Raw genomic sequence first — 20,916 nt, forward strand, 5'->3', positions numbered from 1 at the left:
ATTGTAAAGGAAGGACTTTAGTTTGACCATTTAGCAATCATGACTTAACAAAAATAACCCAACACCCTGCACTCAGTAGACAGCAACAAACCAACAATTATACTAACCGTGGTTTCCACAGCAACAACACCTTAATTGATTCACTCCCTAATTAACATGCTTTAAGGACAGCTGGGCCAAGCAACACTGTGTCAAACATCCACTCAGTGCCATAGTTATAAGCTTAATATCACGCTGGCATCAAGTGATGGCGAACATTATGCTGCTTAGCAGAGCATTTGGGTGTGAACTGCTGTAATGCACACTGAATTTATTTAGTTGCTTTACATGATAGAAAAATCATAATGGGTTTATCTTATTCAAGAACATTGCTTTCTCTTTTTTCCCAGATTGTCTCAGTTATCAGTCATTAGTCTGTCAGCAAACTGTAATATGAATTAACTCATACTATAAAATATGGAACTCTAACAACTGTCAAATATTGTTCACCCTGTTCCCCTCCTATTGTAATTTATTCACACTTGTGAAAATTAAGACATCCAGTTTTACCAATGACTTTCACTTTTACCTGAAATGTACAAGATCTGGTTTATCAGCCTGTACTTAAGTGGTTATAGCTGTATCATCTCATTTTACTCTCTCAGGCCACAGTGAGAAGATGTACTTTCACATTGGTTGAATGTGGTTGAATGTGAAACATGATGGAAGTAATGAGTATACCGATTATCATGTAAAAGTACCAGCTTGAGTCAAAACCATTCTAAATGTCTTTCTCTAGCATCTGCAATCACTAATGTGATAGAAGAAGAAAAAGGAAAAAAGAATACTAATATGTCTGTTTGAATAACTCTGGTACCCAAACAAGCATTTATTTATTATCTTAAGTTAAATTCAGTTCCGTGTAGCTTCCTTGGTTTGTGCTTCAGTTTCTCTGTTTGTCAGTTTGGGGCTTTGACTATCTTGACATCTAGTTTTTGTTTTAAGTAAACCTCTTATGAAACATCTTATTAATTGAAAATTAAACCTTTCTTTGCCATTAGCAAATAAATTAGTTGCCATGAGCGCGATTAATCTGTTTCCTTGCCTTTTTTTCCTGCTAGTTTAGGTTATTAGATTATCCGTATGCATCTTTTTTGGGACCATGAGACTTTTCTTATTGTGCTATCATCAAGTCAAAATATACATTTTAAGACACATACCTTTAACAGTTGAGATTCCTTTATGTTAGTCTGTAAGGGTCTGTGGGAATTTGCAGAATGTAAATTCCATGATAGTCTGTGCAGACACTTTTTTGGACCTACATGGTGAGCCCACTTAACATTGGTTTTTCTTTGTGTTACTTATATGAACAACAAGCTTTTCAGGAAACTTTTTTTTTCCTGAATCCACACACTTGGAACATGTTGCAGACTGACAGCCACCCTTTGTAGAAGCACATTAAGCTTGTTGAAGATAGCATGTTAACGTTTACTGTAGTTTGAAACATCACGTGGGATGAGTGTGTTATCACTGGACCACTAGCATGTCTGATTCTCTGTCTTGTTTCTCTTAAGCTTTGCACTCTAATTCTTATAAATAAACTTGTCTGGTTTTGTGAAATGTTTCTTTTGGGGCACTGAAGGCTTAGGAGAGAACTTGTTCTTCTGTTGTCAGGTGTATGAGTGAGTCACTGGGGTGGTGTCAATAGCAAAGACATCTGTAATCCCACAACACCTGAAGACATGTCGAGAGGTGAATGAGAGGAATGGGGCCAACTCCATGCCTCTCATTCACCTCTCAACATGTCTTCGCTGGTTGTGCCTTCCCTTTAAGGTCAGTTAGTCCCAGGAATGATCTTGTAAACTTTGTAAAGCAGGTTTAACAGTGTATTCACACATGTGTGCAAATGCATCCATCTATAATTTCACATATTCCAAAGTTCTGATATCTATGCCCTTATTTTGAACTTAATGTGCAAAGTACAGTTTTCTTATTGTGTCATGAGAGTTTGTCAGACATGGTGTTATGGAGCAGAGACCACCCTGATGATGATGGACAGCATGAAGGGCCAACAAAGCCAATTAGGTGGCCACACAGCAGGAGGGAAGGATATGGTCCTGATGGGCCAGGCTGATAAAGTCTTATTTCAGCTGTATATAGACTAATACCTAATATAAATTAGAATAATTCACCAAAAGAATTAACAACTGCCACTGTATAATTGGTTTGTTTTCTGCCAAACCTTTCTACATTTCAGAACCTTTCTGCTCTCAGAAAGTGTCCTGAGATTTATACAGGAGTAATGGGATCTTCCACTATGATCCAACAGTCCAACAGATGACAGATTTTTGAAGGATCTGCAGCTTGCAGTATCAAAAAGAAACTTATGTTAAAGTATATCATATGTTATCTATATTAAAAGTTGCTCACAGTGTTTCACATGCAGGATATTGGAATCTTATGCATTAACCATATTTCTGTGCATATGCAGGACACAGAGGAAATGTTTCCAGAATTGGCAGAAATGGAAGACTGGGAAGAGCTGGGCAGTGGGAAAAGGGAGGAGGGCAGCACCACAGAGTGTGATGATGAAGATGGTTGTCAAGCCTCAGGAGACGGTCAAGACAAACACTGTAAGTCACACCTTTCCATGCAAAAACACTCACTATACAAGCACAATTCCACACGAAGTCTGCGTGTTTATTTAGAATATCAATTGCGTTATATAACTAAGGAAGTGCCTGCCTCTGGAGAGACAGTGTGCTTTCTTTTTTTCAGCTAAGTGACCCTGTTATTGTTTTCTAAGAACTGTCACAAACTCTCTCTTTTATTCATCTCCTACCTGGCAAAGGATATTCCCCTCAAATCACATTTTCACACTCTGCTGAGGCTCCAGCAAAGGTGGTGGCATATAAGTACCTTATATACCAGATGCCAAATCAAAAAGATGGCTTGCTTACTTACAGACACACTCTATTGGACCTCGTGTTCATTTTAATGAATATTTTATCTCCTGCAGAGATTTTACATTTTTAACACCATATTACCATGGTGTTTTGTTTTTCCCAAGCAATGTAGTGAAAAAAGAGACAACTGCAACCAGTGTTAGTGTCAGCCTTGTTGTACTTTAAAACTGATTTTTTTTTCAATGCACCTGGTAAATAGACCATTTGGAGATACCATACAGTGAGAGCTAGAAGGAAGTGGACGGGCAATACAAAGAGGGAAAGTAATAAAATCCCAGCTGAGTAAGCTGAGCCTCTTCGGCTCAGACTGCCAGCGTTTCAGCTGCTGATTCAGCAGTCTCTCAATATGTAGCATGTACCATGTTTACTCTGTCCACCACAAACCCAGACAAGCACATGTCGTACATTTGGATGACTGCATGCACATTAAAATATATATTTTAATGACGAGCAATTAAGTACAACACAGACTGAAGTGTATTTACGATTGTGACTATAATTGCAAATTTACATACTGCTTGTCAGTCTTTCTCCGTTTCCTTTCATTACATTTTCACTTACCCCTTAACACTATCACAACATGGCCACACTTTTTTTTAGACACCCAGCAGTTTTTTTGCATGGCCTTTTTCTTCTAGATTGCAGCAGTCAAAGGAATATTTAATCAGAACAGCGTAATACTGTTTGTACTTAGAAGAAAAGAGGAAAATAAAACAATACGGTACAGTTAAATATCACTGAAAAAGTCCAGTTACACGCAGTTCTGGAAAGATCCTCTCAGCCCAGCTCCTTGTTACAGTGCGGATGAAAAAATCCAGTGTTGGTCAGAGTTCTACCACCAGTATTCCAGATAATCAATGCAAAATGCTGTCTGGGATTTCCTAAACTACCTCCAGTAATTTTTCAAAAAATGACCCATTGTTTACTGTCTTTTAGCTTTATAAGTGTGTTTTCCATCAAATCACACCTTTTGGCAAGGTAATGGGCTATAAAGTAATATTACACATTTGGCCCTTGTATTAGACAAATACAAGAAGACAGAATTAATTAATTAATTGATTGTAAGACAGAATTTTTTGCTTCTCTGAAGTCTAATGCCAAGAGATAGCAAACATTATCAGAGACGCACATCACACCACACAAGGCTGAACTCATTTGTGAGTCTGCTCAACTATTTGGCTGAAGCTGTCTGGTGTATATCAACTATGCTAACGGGCATTCTTTCACATTCTTCGCTTTCAAATTCTCCTAAGAGTTCAGTTTTCTTTAACTGTTACGAAGTTACTTCTTCTTCTTCACTTCTTACTGTGATCTTTGTGAATTAACAAAGTGGGACTGGTAGATACTGCCTTTATGGCGTTTCATATATTGACTAAACATTCATCCGAACATCAACTTTGGCAACCATTAAAGTAATTTCCCAGCTGGGTCAAGATAAAGGACATTGTAGGCATAGATTATTTTATTTCCATCTGTTTTTGCAGTTGTTTGCCACTGTATAACAGTGCCAGAGCTCCCAAGGTCCATGTTAAAAGGGGGCATGACCGCCTACTGTTCTGCTAAGAGAGACTTCATTACGAAGCAAATGAACAGCGCTAATCTGTGGAGAACAGATTCTCAGTCTGTGCCATCGCACAGATGGCACGAAACTGCTGCAAGTCTTACTGAGACGATACAATTCCTGCATATTGAAAATGCAGTTTGTTTAAGATTGCTAATACAGATGTTTCTATGATTTATGACTGTAAAAAAACTAAAGGACTGTACTAGGCAGCTTTTTAAAAAACTGAGCTATAAACTGGTAGTACAATGTTTCTACTTTACACTGTCTGGCTAAAAAGAAAGCATTACAAATAGTCAAGGCAAGATTTGGTAAAGAAAATTTCTTATCAGACATACCATTGTGCAGTGTGATTGCATGATGTAATGCCTGGTTTGATCTTGGCTCAGATCCTGCTCCTCTCGCCTGGAGATTTTCACACAAGTGTACTTTGTGCGCCAGATAAGGAAGGCCTGGTCATGTTCGGACTGCCATAGCCACAGCCATGAACAGGGGAATAAATCTGTGATTCTTTAATGAACCATATTATCCATCGCCCCTGCAGCTATGAGAGCCCCTTCTGTGGTACATTTTGTGGCGTGACTGTGGCTTATTAACTGTATTACCCGAAACACTTGCACTGCTTCTTCCAAAGGAGCTATTCATTTGTAGATAGCTCATTAACGTATTAATCTCTAAAATGCCCACAATTGCACATTAAACCACTATCTCTCCATTAGGAAAATAGACGAGACACCAAATTTCTGTACATCAGAAGCTGGAACAGTGCTTTATTTGTCTGTCCACTAGCATAGTCTGAGTCTGGCAGATTAGGCAGTCGTCTCTTGCTTTCTGTGAAGATCCACACAGAAACAGAGAAAAAGAGAGAAAAGATAGAGTAGAGAAATGTCAAGTTTAAAAGAATGGGATTTTAGTTTCTAATGAAGTCTTAAGTTTAAGATTGAACTTGGGGAAGAAAAAAAAACGGGGAAAAAACCCTCCATCCCACTGGTAAATCTGTTGTATTTGACTTCAAATAGAAAAGTTATTATAGCGTTAAAGCTGTTGTTGAGGCAGTCTACCAGGTATTGTGTGAAAAGTCACGAAAACAAAAAGGAGATGAAGGCAGGTTATCCATCTCAGAGGAGTACGAGTAATCGCATGGATAAACATTTCCTGTGATTGAGCCGGAGGGATGTGCAGTGACAAAGTGTGAATCGTACAGCCATGAAAGTAAAATTCTCTTTTGGTAACAAACACCATCTGTCAGGAATGCTGGTGAGCTCATCAAGAAAACAAAAACACCCCCTGGCATTTTTTTCACAAACTTTACAGTTCAGTGGGTAAACGTGTCTAACATGAAGCCATAGGCAGTGATTGTTTCTCTTTGGCGTCCTGTCAAAGAATGTAATTATCAAAATCTGACTAGATTGAAAGTTATAGGAGTCGATTATTGTGCATCTGGTCTATCCTTGCATACCCTTATTTGAGATGTGAGTGTGTCCACAAGTGTGTGCATGAGTGTAAATATGACCCTTAGGTTGTAAATTCTGATAATTAACTTAAATTAGCAGCAGCTAGTTTGGTGGCTTTTTTACTTAAGAAAATAGAGTGGTGCATAGTTAAAAAGGTGTGGCTGTATGGTACAAGAAGGCCTCCATCAACAGGTTTTGAATTTACCTCTAGGGGCAAAATCTGCACTCACGTCTATCAATGCTGGATATTTCACTTTCTCACTTTGCTCACATACTCAAACTCACAGGCAAACACACACTGAATCTGACCTTGGTGAAAGTGTTCAACTTAGCCACATAGTATCAGCACACTAAGGTAATGGGTTTGTTGTTGGTGGTGTATTTTTACCTGAATGTCAAAGGCATAGAAAGAACTTTCCTCCAAAGCCTATAAGGCCAAAAAGGTGTGTAGCAGCTGTTCATTCTGGCAAGGGAGCTACATTTCTGAAATGAATAGCTGGGCAGGATACAGCCAACCTGCACTAGTGTTAGTAAGATTACACTGGATCGACCACAGTCCCGCTACAGCCTGCTGTTGTCCAGGACCCAGCACGCACTTTGTCTTTCTTGTTCAAAAATACAACGAAAGAAGGCGAAAAGGCTAAGGATTAAGGGTGGATTGTTGCAAGTTGGATGATTCAGGGTAATAGCCAAATGTGAAGGAGAACGGAAAGAAGAAAAGCCTGAAACTAAACGCACTTGAGTGTAAAAGGCGTAAGGCTGTCCGTTTTTACGTTGTAGCGCAGGTAACGGAGAAATAAAAAGATTCAAAGGTGCTTTCAAGTCGAAATCAACATAGAGACCTATGATTCAATCTACCGTGAGAGTAAAGGGTTAGAAGGGTGGACTGGGGATTTGGTGGTTGTATGCACTGGCAAGCTAGATAGAGCCAATCCAACCCTAGATCTTCTCTTTCTAGGTCCTGGGCTGAATGAGGTCCCTTAGGACTGCCGTGCATAGAGAGCTGGCTGGCCTGCAGATGTAGTGGCTGTGTCCCGGTGCGGATATTACCAGTATGACTGCCATTTCCCTCAGCCTTTCATCTGGAGCTCAAGGGGCTGAGAGAGAATTCCGCAGGGCAGAGTAGGGTTGTTGAAGAAGGAACGAGAGGATTAGCAGAATGGTCTGGTTTGCGGATAGATGCAGGAGGAGTGAGTCAAATGTTTTTGGTCAGATATGCAGGGCCATCCATTTGTTGTGTGCAAGACTGCGGATAATGTTGCAAAGTTGTCTAAATACTTCTTTTGCCAATAATTTAGAGAAATGTCAACATAGTTTCTGTTTAGTTAATGACATATGAAATACATCCTTCCTGATCACTTAAACTACAAAGCAAAGTTTTTGTCCTTAAGTTTTATTACAATCGTCACAACTGTCTTCTATTTCCTGCTGTCTCTATTCATCCCTTTTATACCATATTTCACCTTGCCTTTAAGTGGGCTCCTTTTTCTCACTTGCATGACATATTCTACCCTGTGGTTTTATAGCACTTTGAAAGCATATTAGCTTGAAAGGCTCCCTAGGCGCACGGTCATCAGAGGAGAATGGTTCTCATTAGCCAGCATCATCATTTCCTTTCTTAGCAGTATCTGTAAGGCCTTTATGATTGAGCTTTTGCAGCACACCTTTGGGAGCCTGGTCGGGAAACACCAAGAATCTCTGGTGTGGCAACAGGTAATAAACCAAAGGAAATGGTGGGAGTGAGTATGTACAGAAATTAGTGAAAATTAAACCTAGAATTCAGATCATCAGAGGAACACAGGGTGTGCTAGTGATCTAGTGCCTTGATACCACAGCCACATAAAAGCTTTAACAGAACCACAGAAGGAACTCTTATTCTTACAAGACATTCTTACATGCACATGTTTCCAAGCAGTACATGGACTTTAAAAGATGGCTCAGACTCATAAAGTGTTCTTTATTGAAAGCGGTGCAGTGGCTAGAACTTCATGTTTAATGTGTGAAAAAAAACCTGGTACACCACCCTTCCCCCCGAGCCCCAATCTGCTTTAGATTATACTTTTAGGTTGCTGTTGAGACAATATTTGGTAAACCTTAATGAACTTATGGAAATGGGTTGTCAGTGGCCAGCGTTGCTGGTGTGAGTGACCCTCTTGACTGTCTTTCCTTGACCAGAGCTTATTGTTGGCTACTAACACAGAAAATGACATTCCTGCTGTAACACAGCACTGAGCAAACAAAGTCAGACATTCCACTGATATTGAAAAATGCAGTAGAAGGATAAGCAGGGATGAGTGTGATCCTCCTCTGTCTCATCTCAGCCTAGTATACAGGGGGAAATACAACGTAGGTAAGGGGAGAAAGACGGAAAAACATCGGCTGGGATTTTCCCACTGATGACGTGGGAAGGTAATCCTTTGTAATACGTATAAAATGCAAAGTTTTGTTTTAAATGACAATCACAGTATGTTGTTTTTGTTTGTTTGTTTTTAGATGGCAAAAAGCATGTTAGCATGGCATGAGTGGTAATGAATTCTGGTAGCAAACAGTCTATTTACTACCTGGAGTGCAAAGTCTGTGTGCAGGCTTTACAGGTAAGCATCAGAGAGACACACGTTGGAAGACAAGTCACTTCATTAGAGCCCAATCCCATTGATCTGTGGTGAGAGCAACAAAGTCCTTCTCCCTTATCCATAAGTAATGTGGTAATAAGAAGTGAACCTGGTGCAGATTGTCAGCCCAGAGGGCTGAGAGAGGGCTGACCTCTGACTGATTGAACTGATTGCAGATTAAAAGGACCAGTGTACTCAGTGCACAGTTCTAAGTGATTTAATTCTAAAACTGCAGTCAGTTACACAACCAAGAGTTTACATCAAAGTATTTGATTCGCCCACACAAAATCAAACATTTATAACATCACAGCGCAATGTGTTTTTTTCCCCTCTTACCCGCTCAGATATGTGAAAACACTTTGAAGTTGAGAAGGCAAGTATCACTTAAATCACTTTAATTCAGAGGGGGCCCGTCACATGGAGCAACACAAGGCTGCATTCCATTCTGTGCACTTAACTTTTATGTGTGCACCGCTACTTGGTGTCACTAAGCAGATAGTGTCAGTGACAGTTTACACACACTGAAGCAGGCACTGAAGTGCTGAATAAATTAGTCTGGATAATTTCAGAAAGATTGTGGATTACAGCAAATACAATATGAAACATATTTGACAGCCAATATTTTTGATATTGACTAAATAATATAAATAATGATTTCAGTCTATTTATTTGGTTATGGAGAGATTGTTATGTGTAATGCATTCTGTCTAGGCAGCAAGGCAAAGCAGAACGCTTAAATGAAACAAAGTCCTGTTTAATTGCAATAGTAACATCACAAATGTGAAAGCATTAATCTTAAAGGTTTGGTTTATAGTGTTATGAGACTTTTATAAAGAAAATAAAAGACCCATCTCCTTGGCAACAAGACCATCTCCCAGCTTTAAAAGCCAATAAGAATTTTCCCTTGTTGCATCTGTCTTCCTGTGTCAGCGCTAAGGGGAGAATTACAGCATGCTGCTAACACTGATGCTAACTGATCCAAAATGCTAACTTAAAAATCACTTTCTGTTCAAATGTATCCAATATTAAATATGTTTTCTGGGCTTGGTCTGCTATCGGACAGCTATTTTTGACAAGGAACCGAGGCTTTGTAACTAACTTTATTAGTTACATGACGGAAAAACAAGCAACAAAATAATGGAATTTGACCTTTCATAGCACATACCTGCTACTTTACCACTGCATCGATTAGTTAATTTGTTTGTGAGTATAACCATAAACAAAAAACCTGCTAAAAACTAGAGCGCACAGCAACACTGTGTTCTTTTAGATTAAGCTAGTGTTTTTCCTGTCCAGTTATTGTCCAGTTATTGTGTACTATGCAAGACAAATAATGGCTCCAGTAAAATATTAAAAAGTACTGTGTGATAGCAAGTGAAGTGATAAAAAAACAACTAAATACAGTCTATAAATAACCAAATAACTCTCCCATGTTTTCCCATCACCTAAACAACAAAAACAAAGCAAAAAAGTGAGACTCTTCAGATCAAAATGTCCCCTCCAGAATAGGAAAGTCTGGTTGTAGCCTAGTGCGGCTAATGTGGCCAAAGTAAGTGTTAGCAGGGGGACAACTATGACTTGTGGAAACTTTAAAACAGCCCATAATGGGTCTTAAAACCTAGGGCATTCCGGGTGGTGTGGTATTTTGGGCTGAAACTTGAAATATACATTGTTGGGGACATGTAAGACTTGTTAATATCACTCAAAAAGTTTTGGATAATTCAACCTTTAAGGCTTCTGTACCAGTAAGTTAAGTCCATGGGGAGAAGTGTGAGGTTAGTAGGTACATGTGAGGGCATTGTTTCCCTGAGTTGTGCCTCATGTTCATTTCATTTTGATGGTTTAAAAAACTAACTAACTAACTAAAAAGAACCCCAAAAACTATCAACATGTGTTGTTTGTCTGTGCGTGTGTGTGTGGCCGTACGTGCGTGTGCATATGCAATTGAAAAAGAGAGAGCAAAAGGATATAAATGGCAGTTTATTTCTGCATCCTTCATGCTTGTCTCTCTACGAGGACAACGTGACACCTGGCAATGTGATGAGGCAGCTGGTGTTTGAGTGCACACAGGTGTGGTGTGTGTTCTGAGTACCCTGGTGTGTGTAGCGATGGGTGTGTGTATTTGTTTGTGAGATTGAGGAGTTGTCTTGGGCATTAAACTTCCCTCATCTTCCACTCCATCTTGAGAATCTGTCACATTGACTGCTGGAGGTCACTGTCCTCCCAGGGCCCCATTTGCCAATTTGTTTCTGTGTATATGTGTTTGTGTGTGTATGTAAAGGGTGTAAATTTTAATCTTGCCAAGGAGCTTAATAGTCTAGTACAGCCAAGAATCACACTGGACAGATTCCACTCCACTGATCCCTGTGCTAGTTGCCAGGCTGCTGTGCCTGTTGCTAGGTTAGCTTTAGGCTAAGACACGTACCCCACTGGTGCCCCAGTATTTTGGCCCTTTTAGCCCCCTGAGTGGCCTGCCAGAGACCTTGTACCAGTCCTGTTGTACAGGTTGCCTGTGAACCAGGGAGGCAGTTCTCAGAGATGTGCATGAATTCACTGTGTTTCTCAGAAAACAGAATAGGGAGATTAGTTTGAATGAGTGAGGAGCCCCTGCCTGACATGCCAGCACATAAAGAGTGATTTGCGGACAACAACAGCACAGAGATGGATGGCCAGTAATGAACTGTGTGAATTCATCCTCCCCTCCTTTTTACTCTCTACCCTTACCTTTCATTGTAAGACAATGTGTGTGTGAAAAGAGATAAGAAAGACTTGTTTAAATTCTTGGAACGGTAAATGTGAGACAAGGAAAATGAGGCCTTAAGAAATTTAACATTTCCCTGTTCTAACAAACAGCGTCGGGATATCCAGGATTTGTAGCTGGTAACAGCAGCATGGCTGGTTTTTTTGTGTGTGTAAAGTTGTGATTGGAAGACAGTGATATGGCTAGTTAATAATGTTGTTTTTCCCCAACCATGAAAACAACAACAACTTTGACTGCAAGTGTAACAGCCATGGAATACATTCAGTGAAGCTGCATCTACAACAATGTAGCGTGCAACCTTAAGAGGTCACTTAAATGGTGTGTGGTCTGGATTTTGTATATTTGAACAAGAAAACGTTTGATCTTCTTAAAGTTAGTGTTTCAAGATTAAGGTGGTATAATTAAACAATACCACAATGGAAATTAGCTGTGACTTTTTTTCTGAACATTTTGAGTGTGGTTATATGCTACATTCCTTCAGTTGCCAGATGTTTAAGTGCAGTCCTGTGTGTATCCATCTTTTTTTAAAGGGGTAAAATGGGATTCAACTAGGTCATTCCCTCCATTTCTTATTTTTTAAGCTATACCTACAGTTGCAGTCAGAAATTTACTTACGCTCATCTTGGGCATGAATGTTATGGTAATTTTAGGCCTTTAATGATTTCTTTGAACTTTTCTTCTTCAAGGGTGGAATAATTGTTTAGCATAAATCTTTAATGACTTTCAAAAACAAGAACTGGGTGCACAAGTTTGTATGCTTTTTAGCTTTTTTTCCTAATCCACACAGGTTCAAAATTATATATACGGGCACAAATATATACAAACATTTACTTAAATCTTTTTATAAGTGGTACTGAAGGTTCTGCAATGTCTTAACATGACAAGGCCAGAGCCTGTTAACTGATCGTGATTGACCACAACTGGTAGTTTCTCTTTGCTAGCATAAAAATGAAACACTCATTGGACTGACCAATATGCAGACCAATGAGGAAGTGCAAGGAACTCAGTGAAGATCTAAGAAGGAGATTTGCATATTTACACAAATTGGGACAGTTCCAGAGTCATAAAGTATTTCTAAGAAAAAAAATGCAGATTCCAAAATCATTAGTTCTGTCAGTTTGTGTGTAAGTACAACTTATTGAGAAGAAGAAGATGAGGGGAAATTTGTAAGAATTTGGTCCAAAACAATCCAGGAACCAAACTAATGCTCAAGCCTTCCACGAACTAGAAACTGCTGGAACTGCTGCTAGTGTCACTTTCCACAGTGAAGCAACTTTTACATTGGCTTGAGAGGGTGCTGACCAAGAAATGCCAAATGCCCTCTGAAGAAAAGTTGTATGGTCAGATGAGACAGAGATTTAGTTGTTAGGCCGCAATAACAAGAGGCATATTTGGTGTAAAGGTGAGGCTTTTAAACCCAGAAGTAGCATCACGCTCTAGACCTGTTTTGCTGTCATTGGTACTGGTACATTGGTACAAAGTGGATGGAACAGTTGTCTTGGAACCTAAAGATCCCACAGTAACAGGGTCTCACAAATAAGTTTGTGTTCCAGTGACGGTGAGAAAAACAACTGTAGTATTTAATTCATCTAGTAATTAGCACTAATTACCAGATACCTCTGTGTCCTTCCCCTTATTTGTTTACGGATGAAGCTTGCTAACCAAACTTGCTAGCCATGACTAATGAGTTAGCACTTCATGGTGTAATTGCAGAGTCCAGAACCAGTTGATGTCACAGTGTCCATCTTTCACACTGTTTATCTGCAACAGAACTTACTTGAAATTAGTGCTATATGAAAAGCATATATAAAAAAATGAACAAAGCAGAACGCAAGTAAGGAAACACTGCACGTAGCAAATATCTGACAACGTTACAAATCCGGCTGGATCTAGTGTGAGTTTTTCCTTCCTATTTATGACAGACTAATGGTAAAAATCATTTTTACTTACAGTAGTTCAGTGTATTATTGAAACAGACAGCTGGCACCCATGCACTAATGCATATTTGGCAACTGCATAAAGATCTTGTCTTACGGTAAATAAGGATTGATCTAGAAAATCGACAGTGTCATTATGTAGAAATACAGGAGCAGCCGAATAAACTGCGCCTCTGTTAGTTTTGATGCATGCTCACAAGTGTTGTATTTAAGCTGGAGTCAAAAACTGATAAAGACAAGGAGTCACCTATGTTAGGGAAACATGAATACAAGGCAGATCCAGAGGCCTTGCCAAACCTAGGCCCATGAGCTTCTTTACAACCTTCACCCCCAACATCCACCTCCAATTAACTGCTATGCAGTTGCCAAAGAGCTGCAAGGTCAAGAAAATGGTTAGCAAGATACTGACCTCAATTCTCCTTCACCACACCCCATCAATGCACTGTAAGTCATAAGTTCACCTTATAAATGTCTTTAGAAATCTACACAGCGGGCAGAGGTGTGAACTGACACCAGGTGTTTTAAAGTTCATGACAAACAGGTCAAAGTCTTCTCATTACTCATGTAAGTTCAGTGTGGGATCAAGTTGCAACGTACAACAGTAGGTTACACTGTAAATAGATTTGCTGTAACGTAATTCTAGGTGGATATTTAGTATGGTGAAATAATAAAATGAACTTTAGCGAGATCTATCAATGTTTGTCGTAGCTATAAAGTCTGTACTCAGTCTAGAAAAGCTGTCTTGTCATCTTGATATCAAGTAGTGTGACAACTTTCTAAGCCCCAATAAACAGTAGCACCATTCCTCGCTGGATTACAGCTCTGCAGCTAGGGTTGAGCCAAGAGTTTTATGCAGACATGCACGCCTCATGATACACACATACAGAGGCAGGCAAAACACAAATGTAGACATAATTTTTCAGGGTTAACTTATTTAATGTGTGTGTGTGTGTGTGTGTTTCTGCAACCCTATATGCTGTCGGTGTGAGTATTCTAGCCAACTGTAGTTTATACATGACACAAAGGAGGAAAAAAGAGAGAGACTAAATCTTATCAGCTGAAGACAGAAAGAGAACTGTTTGACAACAGTCTGGTTCTTCCTTTTGCATACCTATGTTTAAGGATTTAATCTGTGAGACAGCAGCCACTGTGTGCTGGCAAACCAAAAGGAACCAAGAGGAGGCAGGGGAAAGAAGAAAACTAACACGGTTGCCCGGAGAATTATCATGCAATTTTCGGTCGTTCAGAATTTTGATGGCCGAGACATTTGTTATTCTTATTATTCACCTTCCTGCCTTTATTCCTCTATTTCTTTCTTGCTACCCTCCCATCCCTCCTCCCTCTTGGCTAGAGCCTGAGGTCCACCTCTTCTTCGGAGCTTTGGCCTGGGTTGTTAGAAGCAGCTGTTGTTCCTCTTTGGCCAGTGGGAAATAAAGGCTCCTCCAAACACACAAGCTACCCATCTGGAGAGGCATTAGTGGCAGAGGACACTGTGAACTGTTTCTCACACACATAGCCAACACAGAGGTCAATGAGGTTGTTAAACTGTATGTGTAGTTAGGTAACACAGTAACCGCAGTACATATCAGAGTGAAAGTTGGGTGGTCAGTTGTATAAAATGGCACAAACCATTTTCTCTTCATCTCAATGACACAGTTTACCGCATCCCTAAACAGCAAGTTTGAAAGTTACAGCACATTATTTATAGTATTATGGAAGTGTTTACAGGCCCCACATCGATATCGATATCCAGAAACTGCCCAGACACGAAGGTCTTAGGTTCTGTTTTTTTTTATTTGATTTGATTTTCTCTGTCCCTGTTTGTTGACTATTACAAAAACATCTATAAAATCAAATCCCATTTGTCATATACTGATGAAGAACATATGTCACTGACTGCTGTTGTGATGGGAGAAGTATGTTGATGTGCCATTGCATCGCCTTGAAGTCGCCTGAGGTGATTGATTCCATCTGTCTTGATACAAGTGGCGATGGATATTCATCCTCATACTGAAAAGCTGAACTAAATGTTTTCCTCTTCTAACCCTCTATGTCATCCTTCACTCCCTCCCACTCTGTGTTTTTTTTTCTATCTTGCTTGTTCTCCCTTCTTTTTCCCCACTGTTCGGGGATTTACACATGACTCAGCTTATGAAGCATGGCTTATCTGTTAACATTGTCTCATTATGACAACAACAACATAACATTCCATTAGTGTTCTGCCCCCCAGTTTTCTGTTTCTTTGTGCCTCAAGTTGTTGGAGGCTTTAAGGAACAAGTACTCTTCTCTTTTTTCTCCCTTTAAATTTCTGCTTATTTTTCTCTCCCATTGTAATTACATTTTTTTTCTCCTGTTGCTATGTAACTTAGGCACTCGTATATTATCATATCGTATTATTGCATAACATTTCCACTCAATGTGATGCCCGTTTTTACTGTATAGTGCTTCTTTTGTTTTATCTAAACTTCTAAAAATGCCATGCGTTATTAATTATATCCATTGTCCGTATTTATTTTGTTTGTTTGTTTTTTTCAGTTTGAAAAATTTTCGGTGCTTCCTCGACATGTTGAGGGGATTTCATAGTTTTTTCTTCGTCTTCTTTCACGTGGTCCCTTTAGGGATTGCCTACTTCACCCTATCTCTAGCATCCTGTTCTGTCACACCAATCCTCCCTACTACATCCATGATTCTTTTCTGTGGTGGTCTTCCTCTTTTTCCTCCTGCTTTGCAGCTCCATATTCAATATCTATCCATCTTCTTCCTCTTGTCCAATTCAGGGTTACAGTGGAGCAGGAGCCTATCCCAGCTGTCATATAGTGAGAGACAATGTACACCCTAGACAGGTCACAGATCTATTGCAGACAGATAGCCATTCATACTCACATTGAACTTGCCAATTTAGAATGACCAAATAGCCTAAGCCTGTGAATGTCTTTGGTCTGCCGGAGTCTTGCATGACACTGGCAGAACGTGCAAACTCCACACAGAAAAGCACCATCCTAGTTTCAAAATGTATCAGACAACATCCTGAACACCTCAGCTTCTACTGCAAAGCCCCCTCCTCACTATAAAAGGTAATGGAATATGCTCAGGTTGAGTTGCTGTCAAATAAGCTCAGAGCACCACTTAAATACTTTGACAAAAATAGGCCTGGTTACATTATTAGTTTACTGAGTATTGACTCTCCTTTTAAAACTGATTGCATCTAATTTTCTTTGATTTAAATGATCACAGGAGACATTAACTGGTTGGCAGTACTGCAGAATGTGTCATAATTGGTTGTCCTGGCGAGGACTTTCTCCATTAATTAGCCAGTTGGTTAGCCAACAGCAGAGCAGTATTAGTGTTGTGTTGGCTTATTCAAATGCTGTTTTTTTACACCCCCCTGATGAGATGCAGCCCATTTCCACTGAAACAATAACAGCAATCTGATTTGGGATAAATGATGTCTTTGTCTATTGTCTACTGGAACAACAAAAACCATTGGCACACAAAACACTTTTGTCTCAAGAGCCCCGCCTAGCCCTATTTACACAGATACAGTTTAAAGAAACCACTTGGCATTAGGCTTTGCCTCAGTGTGGGGACTCTGATATTGAGCATAATCCCCATCACAACCAGTGCTAGGGCCTCGCCTAAATCAGTTCCAGAAGTAATTGTTAACTTGTTAACTTATATAAAGGGGTTGCTACAAAAATTATTCTATTCACTCTGTTTATTTGTACCATTTTGCTATCCAGCGACACCTTTTTTGGCACATCTCAGTCAAAAGGGGTCAGCTAAACTTCTGGGGTAATCTTGAGTGCAACACCTTCAGGCTTTGGATCGTTTCCAACTTACCAGCTGTGTTATTTGGCAGTATTCTCTCAGGTTCTGTTTTATCTTATGATCTTGTCATCACATGTTATCTTGTCATCTCTTGTTTGCTCGCTAAATGTATGGAGATTTTTGTACGCAGTCTGAGTCTGGCATGACCAAATAACAATCGCTTTCAGTGAAAATGGTGTAAACATATAAATATCTGATTAAACCCAAAGAAATCACTACAGTCTATCCTTTTTTTTTTTTTTTTTTTTTTTTTTAAATGACATCAGAAACAGCAGTATGCGACATTACGTGATGGCAGAGCTTCAGTTCATCCTTTGTCATTTTTTTTTTTTTTTTTTTTTTTTTTAATAAATAGGACAGGGGGAATGAATGAGAGAGAGAGGGGGAGAGAAAGAAAGAAAACCCAAGGGGAGAAGAGACGGTGAGAAGGGGGGGGAAGAGAGACAAAAAAAAAAAAACTCCTGGGTCACCTGTATGGAGAAAAAAAAAACAAACAAACAAACAAACAGAGGAGACAGCAAACAACAAAGAGCAACATAATAATAGAGAAAACAAAGCACCATCACAATAAACTAGCTAGTCATAGATATCAGTATTTACTAAGTAATAAACGATATTGTGCAGCACGCAAGATAGACAGCGCACAGTGTGCTTTGAGGCAGCAGCCAAGAAAGCTTTAGTCCGCGTCTGTGAATACCCATGTGTGCATACCTCACTACAGTCTATCCAACACTCTTCTGCTTTATTGCCTCTTACCTGTTTCCAATAGCGGTTTTTGATACGGGCGACACGGGCGGTTGCCCGGGGCGGCACTGTGGTGGGGAGCGGCATCACGGGCATGGGAAAAAAATAAAAATAAAAAATTACTCGTACTCGTGCCGCTCCGACATCATGCCAGCGCATATTGGGAATGGCATAGGCACCGATCGGTTTTCTATCGCCCATTTGCTGGGAGTAAGAGCGCCCTCCGTTTGCGAGATGCGCCTGCTGCTTGCGGCCGGGGCGGCGGGGGATTCTCTGGCTGGCTGGAGCAGCATCTAATAACCAACTTCCAAAATAAAACAAAATTTAAAAAACCAACAAACACAAAAACACCAGACATTATGATACAGACTTATATATGCACCGATGTTTTTTCGAAATTCTATAAAGTGAGCGCGAGAGCCCTCGGTGCGCCTGCTCGCTGCTGAAGCCTGGTTCTGCCGGAGGTTTCTTCCTGTTAAAAGGGAGTTTTTCCCTCCCACTGTCGCCAAAGTGCTTGCTCATAGGGAGTCATATGATTGTTGGGTTTTTCTCTGTATCTATGTAAATATCTAAATAAAATTGAATTGAATTGAAGATTTTTATATCAATGTACAATCCTTAATATTTTTTGTGTGTGTGTGTGTGTGGGGGGGGGCAGAGGGAGTGTTCGCCCAGGGCGCCAAACAGGCTAGGACCGCCACTGCCTGTTTCTCTATAAAAATAAACTGATGCTAATGCCAAAGTCAATCCCCCTTAACCTCTGTGCCTGTTTGCTTCTGTTTATGTCGATGGGATGCTGTTGTATTCCTCCCTTAGCGCCCACAGAAGCCTTTCTGGATCACTAAGTGCTGCTAGCAGATAGGGCTGCTCAATTAATCGAATTTTAATCACGATTACGATCTGGGCTTTCAACGATCATTAAAAATGACTGAGCCGATTATTAGCCCCTCCCTCATTTATCCGCGACACCTTAAAGGCCGGTCCGTGAAAATATTGTCGGGCATAAACCGGTCCGTGGCGCAAAAAAGGGTGGAGACCGCTGATTAAGAGGACCCGAGGGAAGCTCGGAAAGCTAAGCAGAAGTTATTTGGAGAGGAGAGTGACTGCCGTTGGTTGAAAAGAGTTTAAAAAAAAAAACTTCAGTGGTGTTGCACACTATTTTATATTATTTTTTAAAGTCATTGTTAACCCTTTAAAGCCGGTCAGAGCAGCATGCTCCGTTTTGCGTAACTATTTTTAAATCCCTGTAGAACCTGAACCGTGTAAGCTAGCGCAATAATTTGTTTTGCATATGAAACCGGAGGAGTTGTACTTACATCTGATGCCATCAGCTTGTCCTCGGTCACGGTTTCGTTCCACATATAGCTTTGCAAAAATTGCATAAAAAGCGCTTGCAGGAACAAAAACATAATATTCCAGAAACACGCTTTGCCGTTCCTATCAGCTGTTCGTAACACTTCCCACAGTGAAATGATGCACCTGCTGTTTTCTTTGCAAATTTGCATCATAGGATTGTTTTTTGTTTTTCCTGCAGTATATAAAAATTGCTGTATCTCCAAAATAAAACTATGAAGACACTCAAAATAAATTTCCTGTGGTGGGAAACTATTTTTTGCAACTTTATTGTATTTAAAGTTTTGAGGGATAAACCTCTTAAACTTCTCCAAGTAGAAATATATGTAAACAAAACAAAAGCGATTTTCAATTTTTTTTGTAGTTTATTGCACTTTTTTGCAATTTATGTAATTACTATGCACTTAATGCATACATATTATTAAAATATGGGCTATAACAGTTGTATTGATGTATAGCAACTTGAAATGCTCCCACAAATGGCACTACAGCATGTAAAAAAAATAAATAAAAATAATATAAGCTCTGGTGGACTTGGTTCTATAGTAGGTCTTAAAGGGTTAAATAAATATCGTCAAATAATCGTGATCTCAATTTCAGTGAAAATAATCGTGATTATCATTTTTGCCATAATCGAGCAGCCCTACTAGCAGATAAATCTAGACATCTAATACTTGTAATGACGGTTAATTGGAATGTAACTGAGACTGGGTGTGCACTTGTTGCACTGAGGCTGTTAAGCTCCCAGTAATTCACTCATGTACTTATTGGGTTGGGTCAGTCAGGGAGGGTGGGTAATTTGGATTTCTCACACACCAACATTTTGTCACCACCCAGAGAGAAGGAGATATGATGGCAGAAGCAGTGCGATGACACTGATAAATTAAAGACAACTGAGATTTCAGTCAGTTTTCATGTCAGCTGGGAATTTTTTGTCTAAATAGATGTAAATTATGTGGGGTGTCTGTTACAAAAAGTGCAATTACTTTCTTATGACTTACTGTCATTATTAGTGTTTCTTATACAGCAAAAACAAATAATGTTGTTGTCAACCTTGTCAAATCAAAATTATCAAATCTTTCAGTTAATTTTCAACTCCTCACTGCAGGCATGTCATGTGCCTGCCTGCTTCAAGTCCTCTACCATAATCCCTGTCCCCAAGAAACCTAGGATCACTGGACTAAATGACTACAGACCCGTGGCTCTGACATCTGTGGTCATGAAGTCTTTTGAGCGCCTGGTTCTCTCCTACCTCAAGACCCTCACGGCCCCCCTCCTGGACCCCCTGCAGTTTGCATACAGAGCCAACAGGTCTGTAGATGACGCCATCAACATGGCCCTACACTTCATCCTGCAGCATCTGGACTCCCCAGGAACCTATGCCAGGATCCTGTTTGTGGACTTCAGCTCTGCCTTCAATACCATCCTTCCAGACCATCTCCGAGGCAAGCTTTCCCAGATGAATGTGCCTGATCCCATCTGCCGGTGGATCACTGACTTCCTGACGGACAGGAAACAGCATGTGAGGCTGGGAAAGAATGTCTCGGACTCCCGGACCATCAGCACCGGCTCCCCTCAGGGCTTTGTTCTTTCTCCCCTGCTCTTCTCCCTGTACACCAACTGCTGCACCTCCACCCACCAGTCTGTCAAGCTAATCAAGTTTGCAGATGACACCACCGTTATTGGACTCATCTCGGACGGGGATGAGTCTGCCTACAGGA

The 20,916-nt window shown here is 40.1% G+C and overlaps 1 protein-coding gene across 1 annotated transcript in view; it reads left to right on the top strand.

Annotated features, from left to right (window-relative positions):
* Positions 1-20,916, top strand: part of gpc5c (glypican 5c) — a 109,247-nt gene that overhangs the window by 83,423 nt on the left and 4,908 nt on the right. Inside the window, exon 10 of the mRNA XM_085439917.1 lies at positions 2,471-2,612. Coding sequence (XP_085296043.1) covers positions 2,471-2,612 — 142 coding nt within the window. The remainder of the gene's footprint in view (positions 1-2,470; positions 2,613-20,916) is intronic.

Source organism: Copadichromis virginalis, linkage group LG18, assembly GCF_057382275.1.
Source record: "Copadichromis virginalis isolate Kocher_CV1m ecotype Utaka linkage group LG18, C_Virginalis_male_GT1.1, whole genome shotgun sequence".
In the NCBI taxonomy this organism is placed as follows: domain Eukaryota; kingdom Metazoa; phylum Chordata; class Actinopteri; order Cichliformes; family Cichlidae; genus Copadichromis; species Copadichromis virginalis.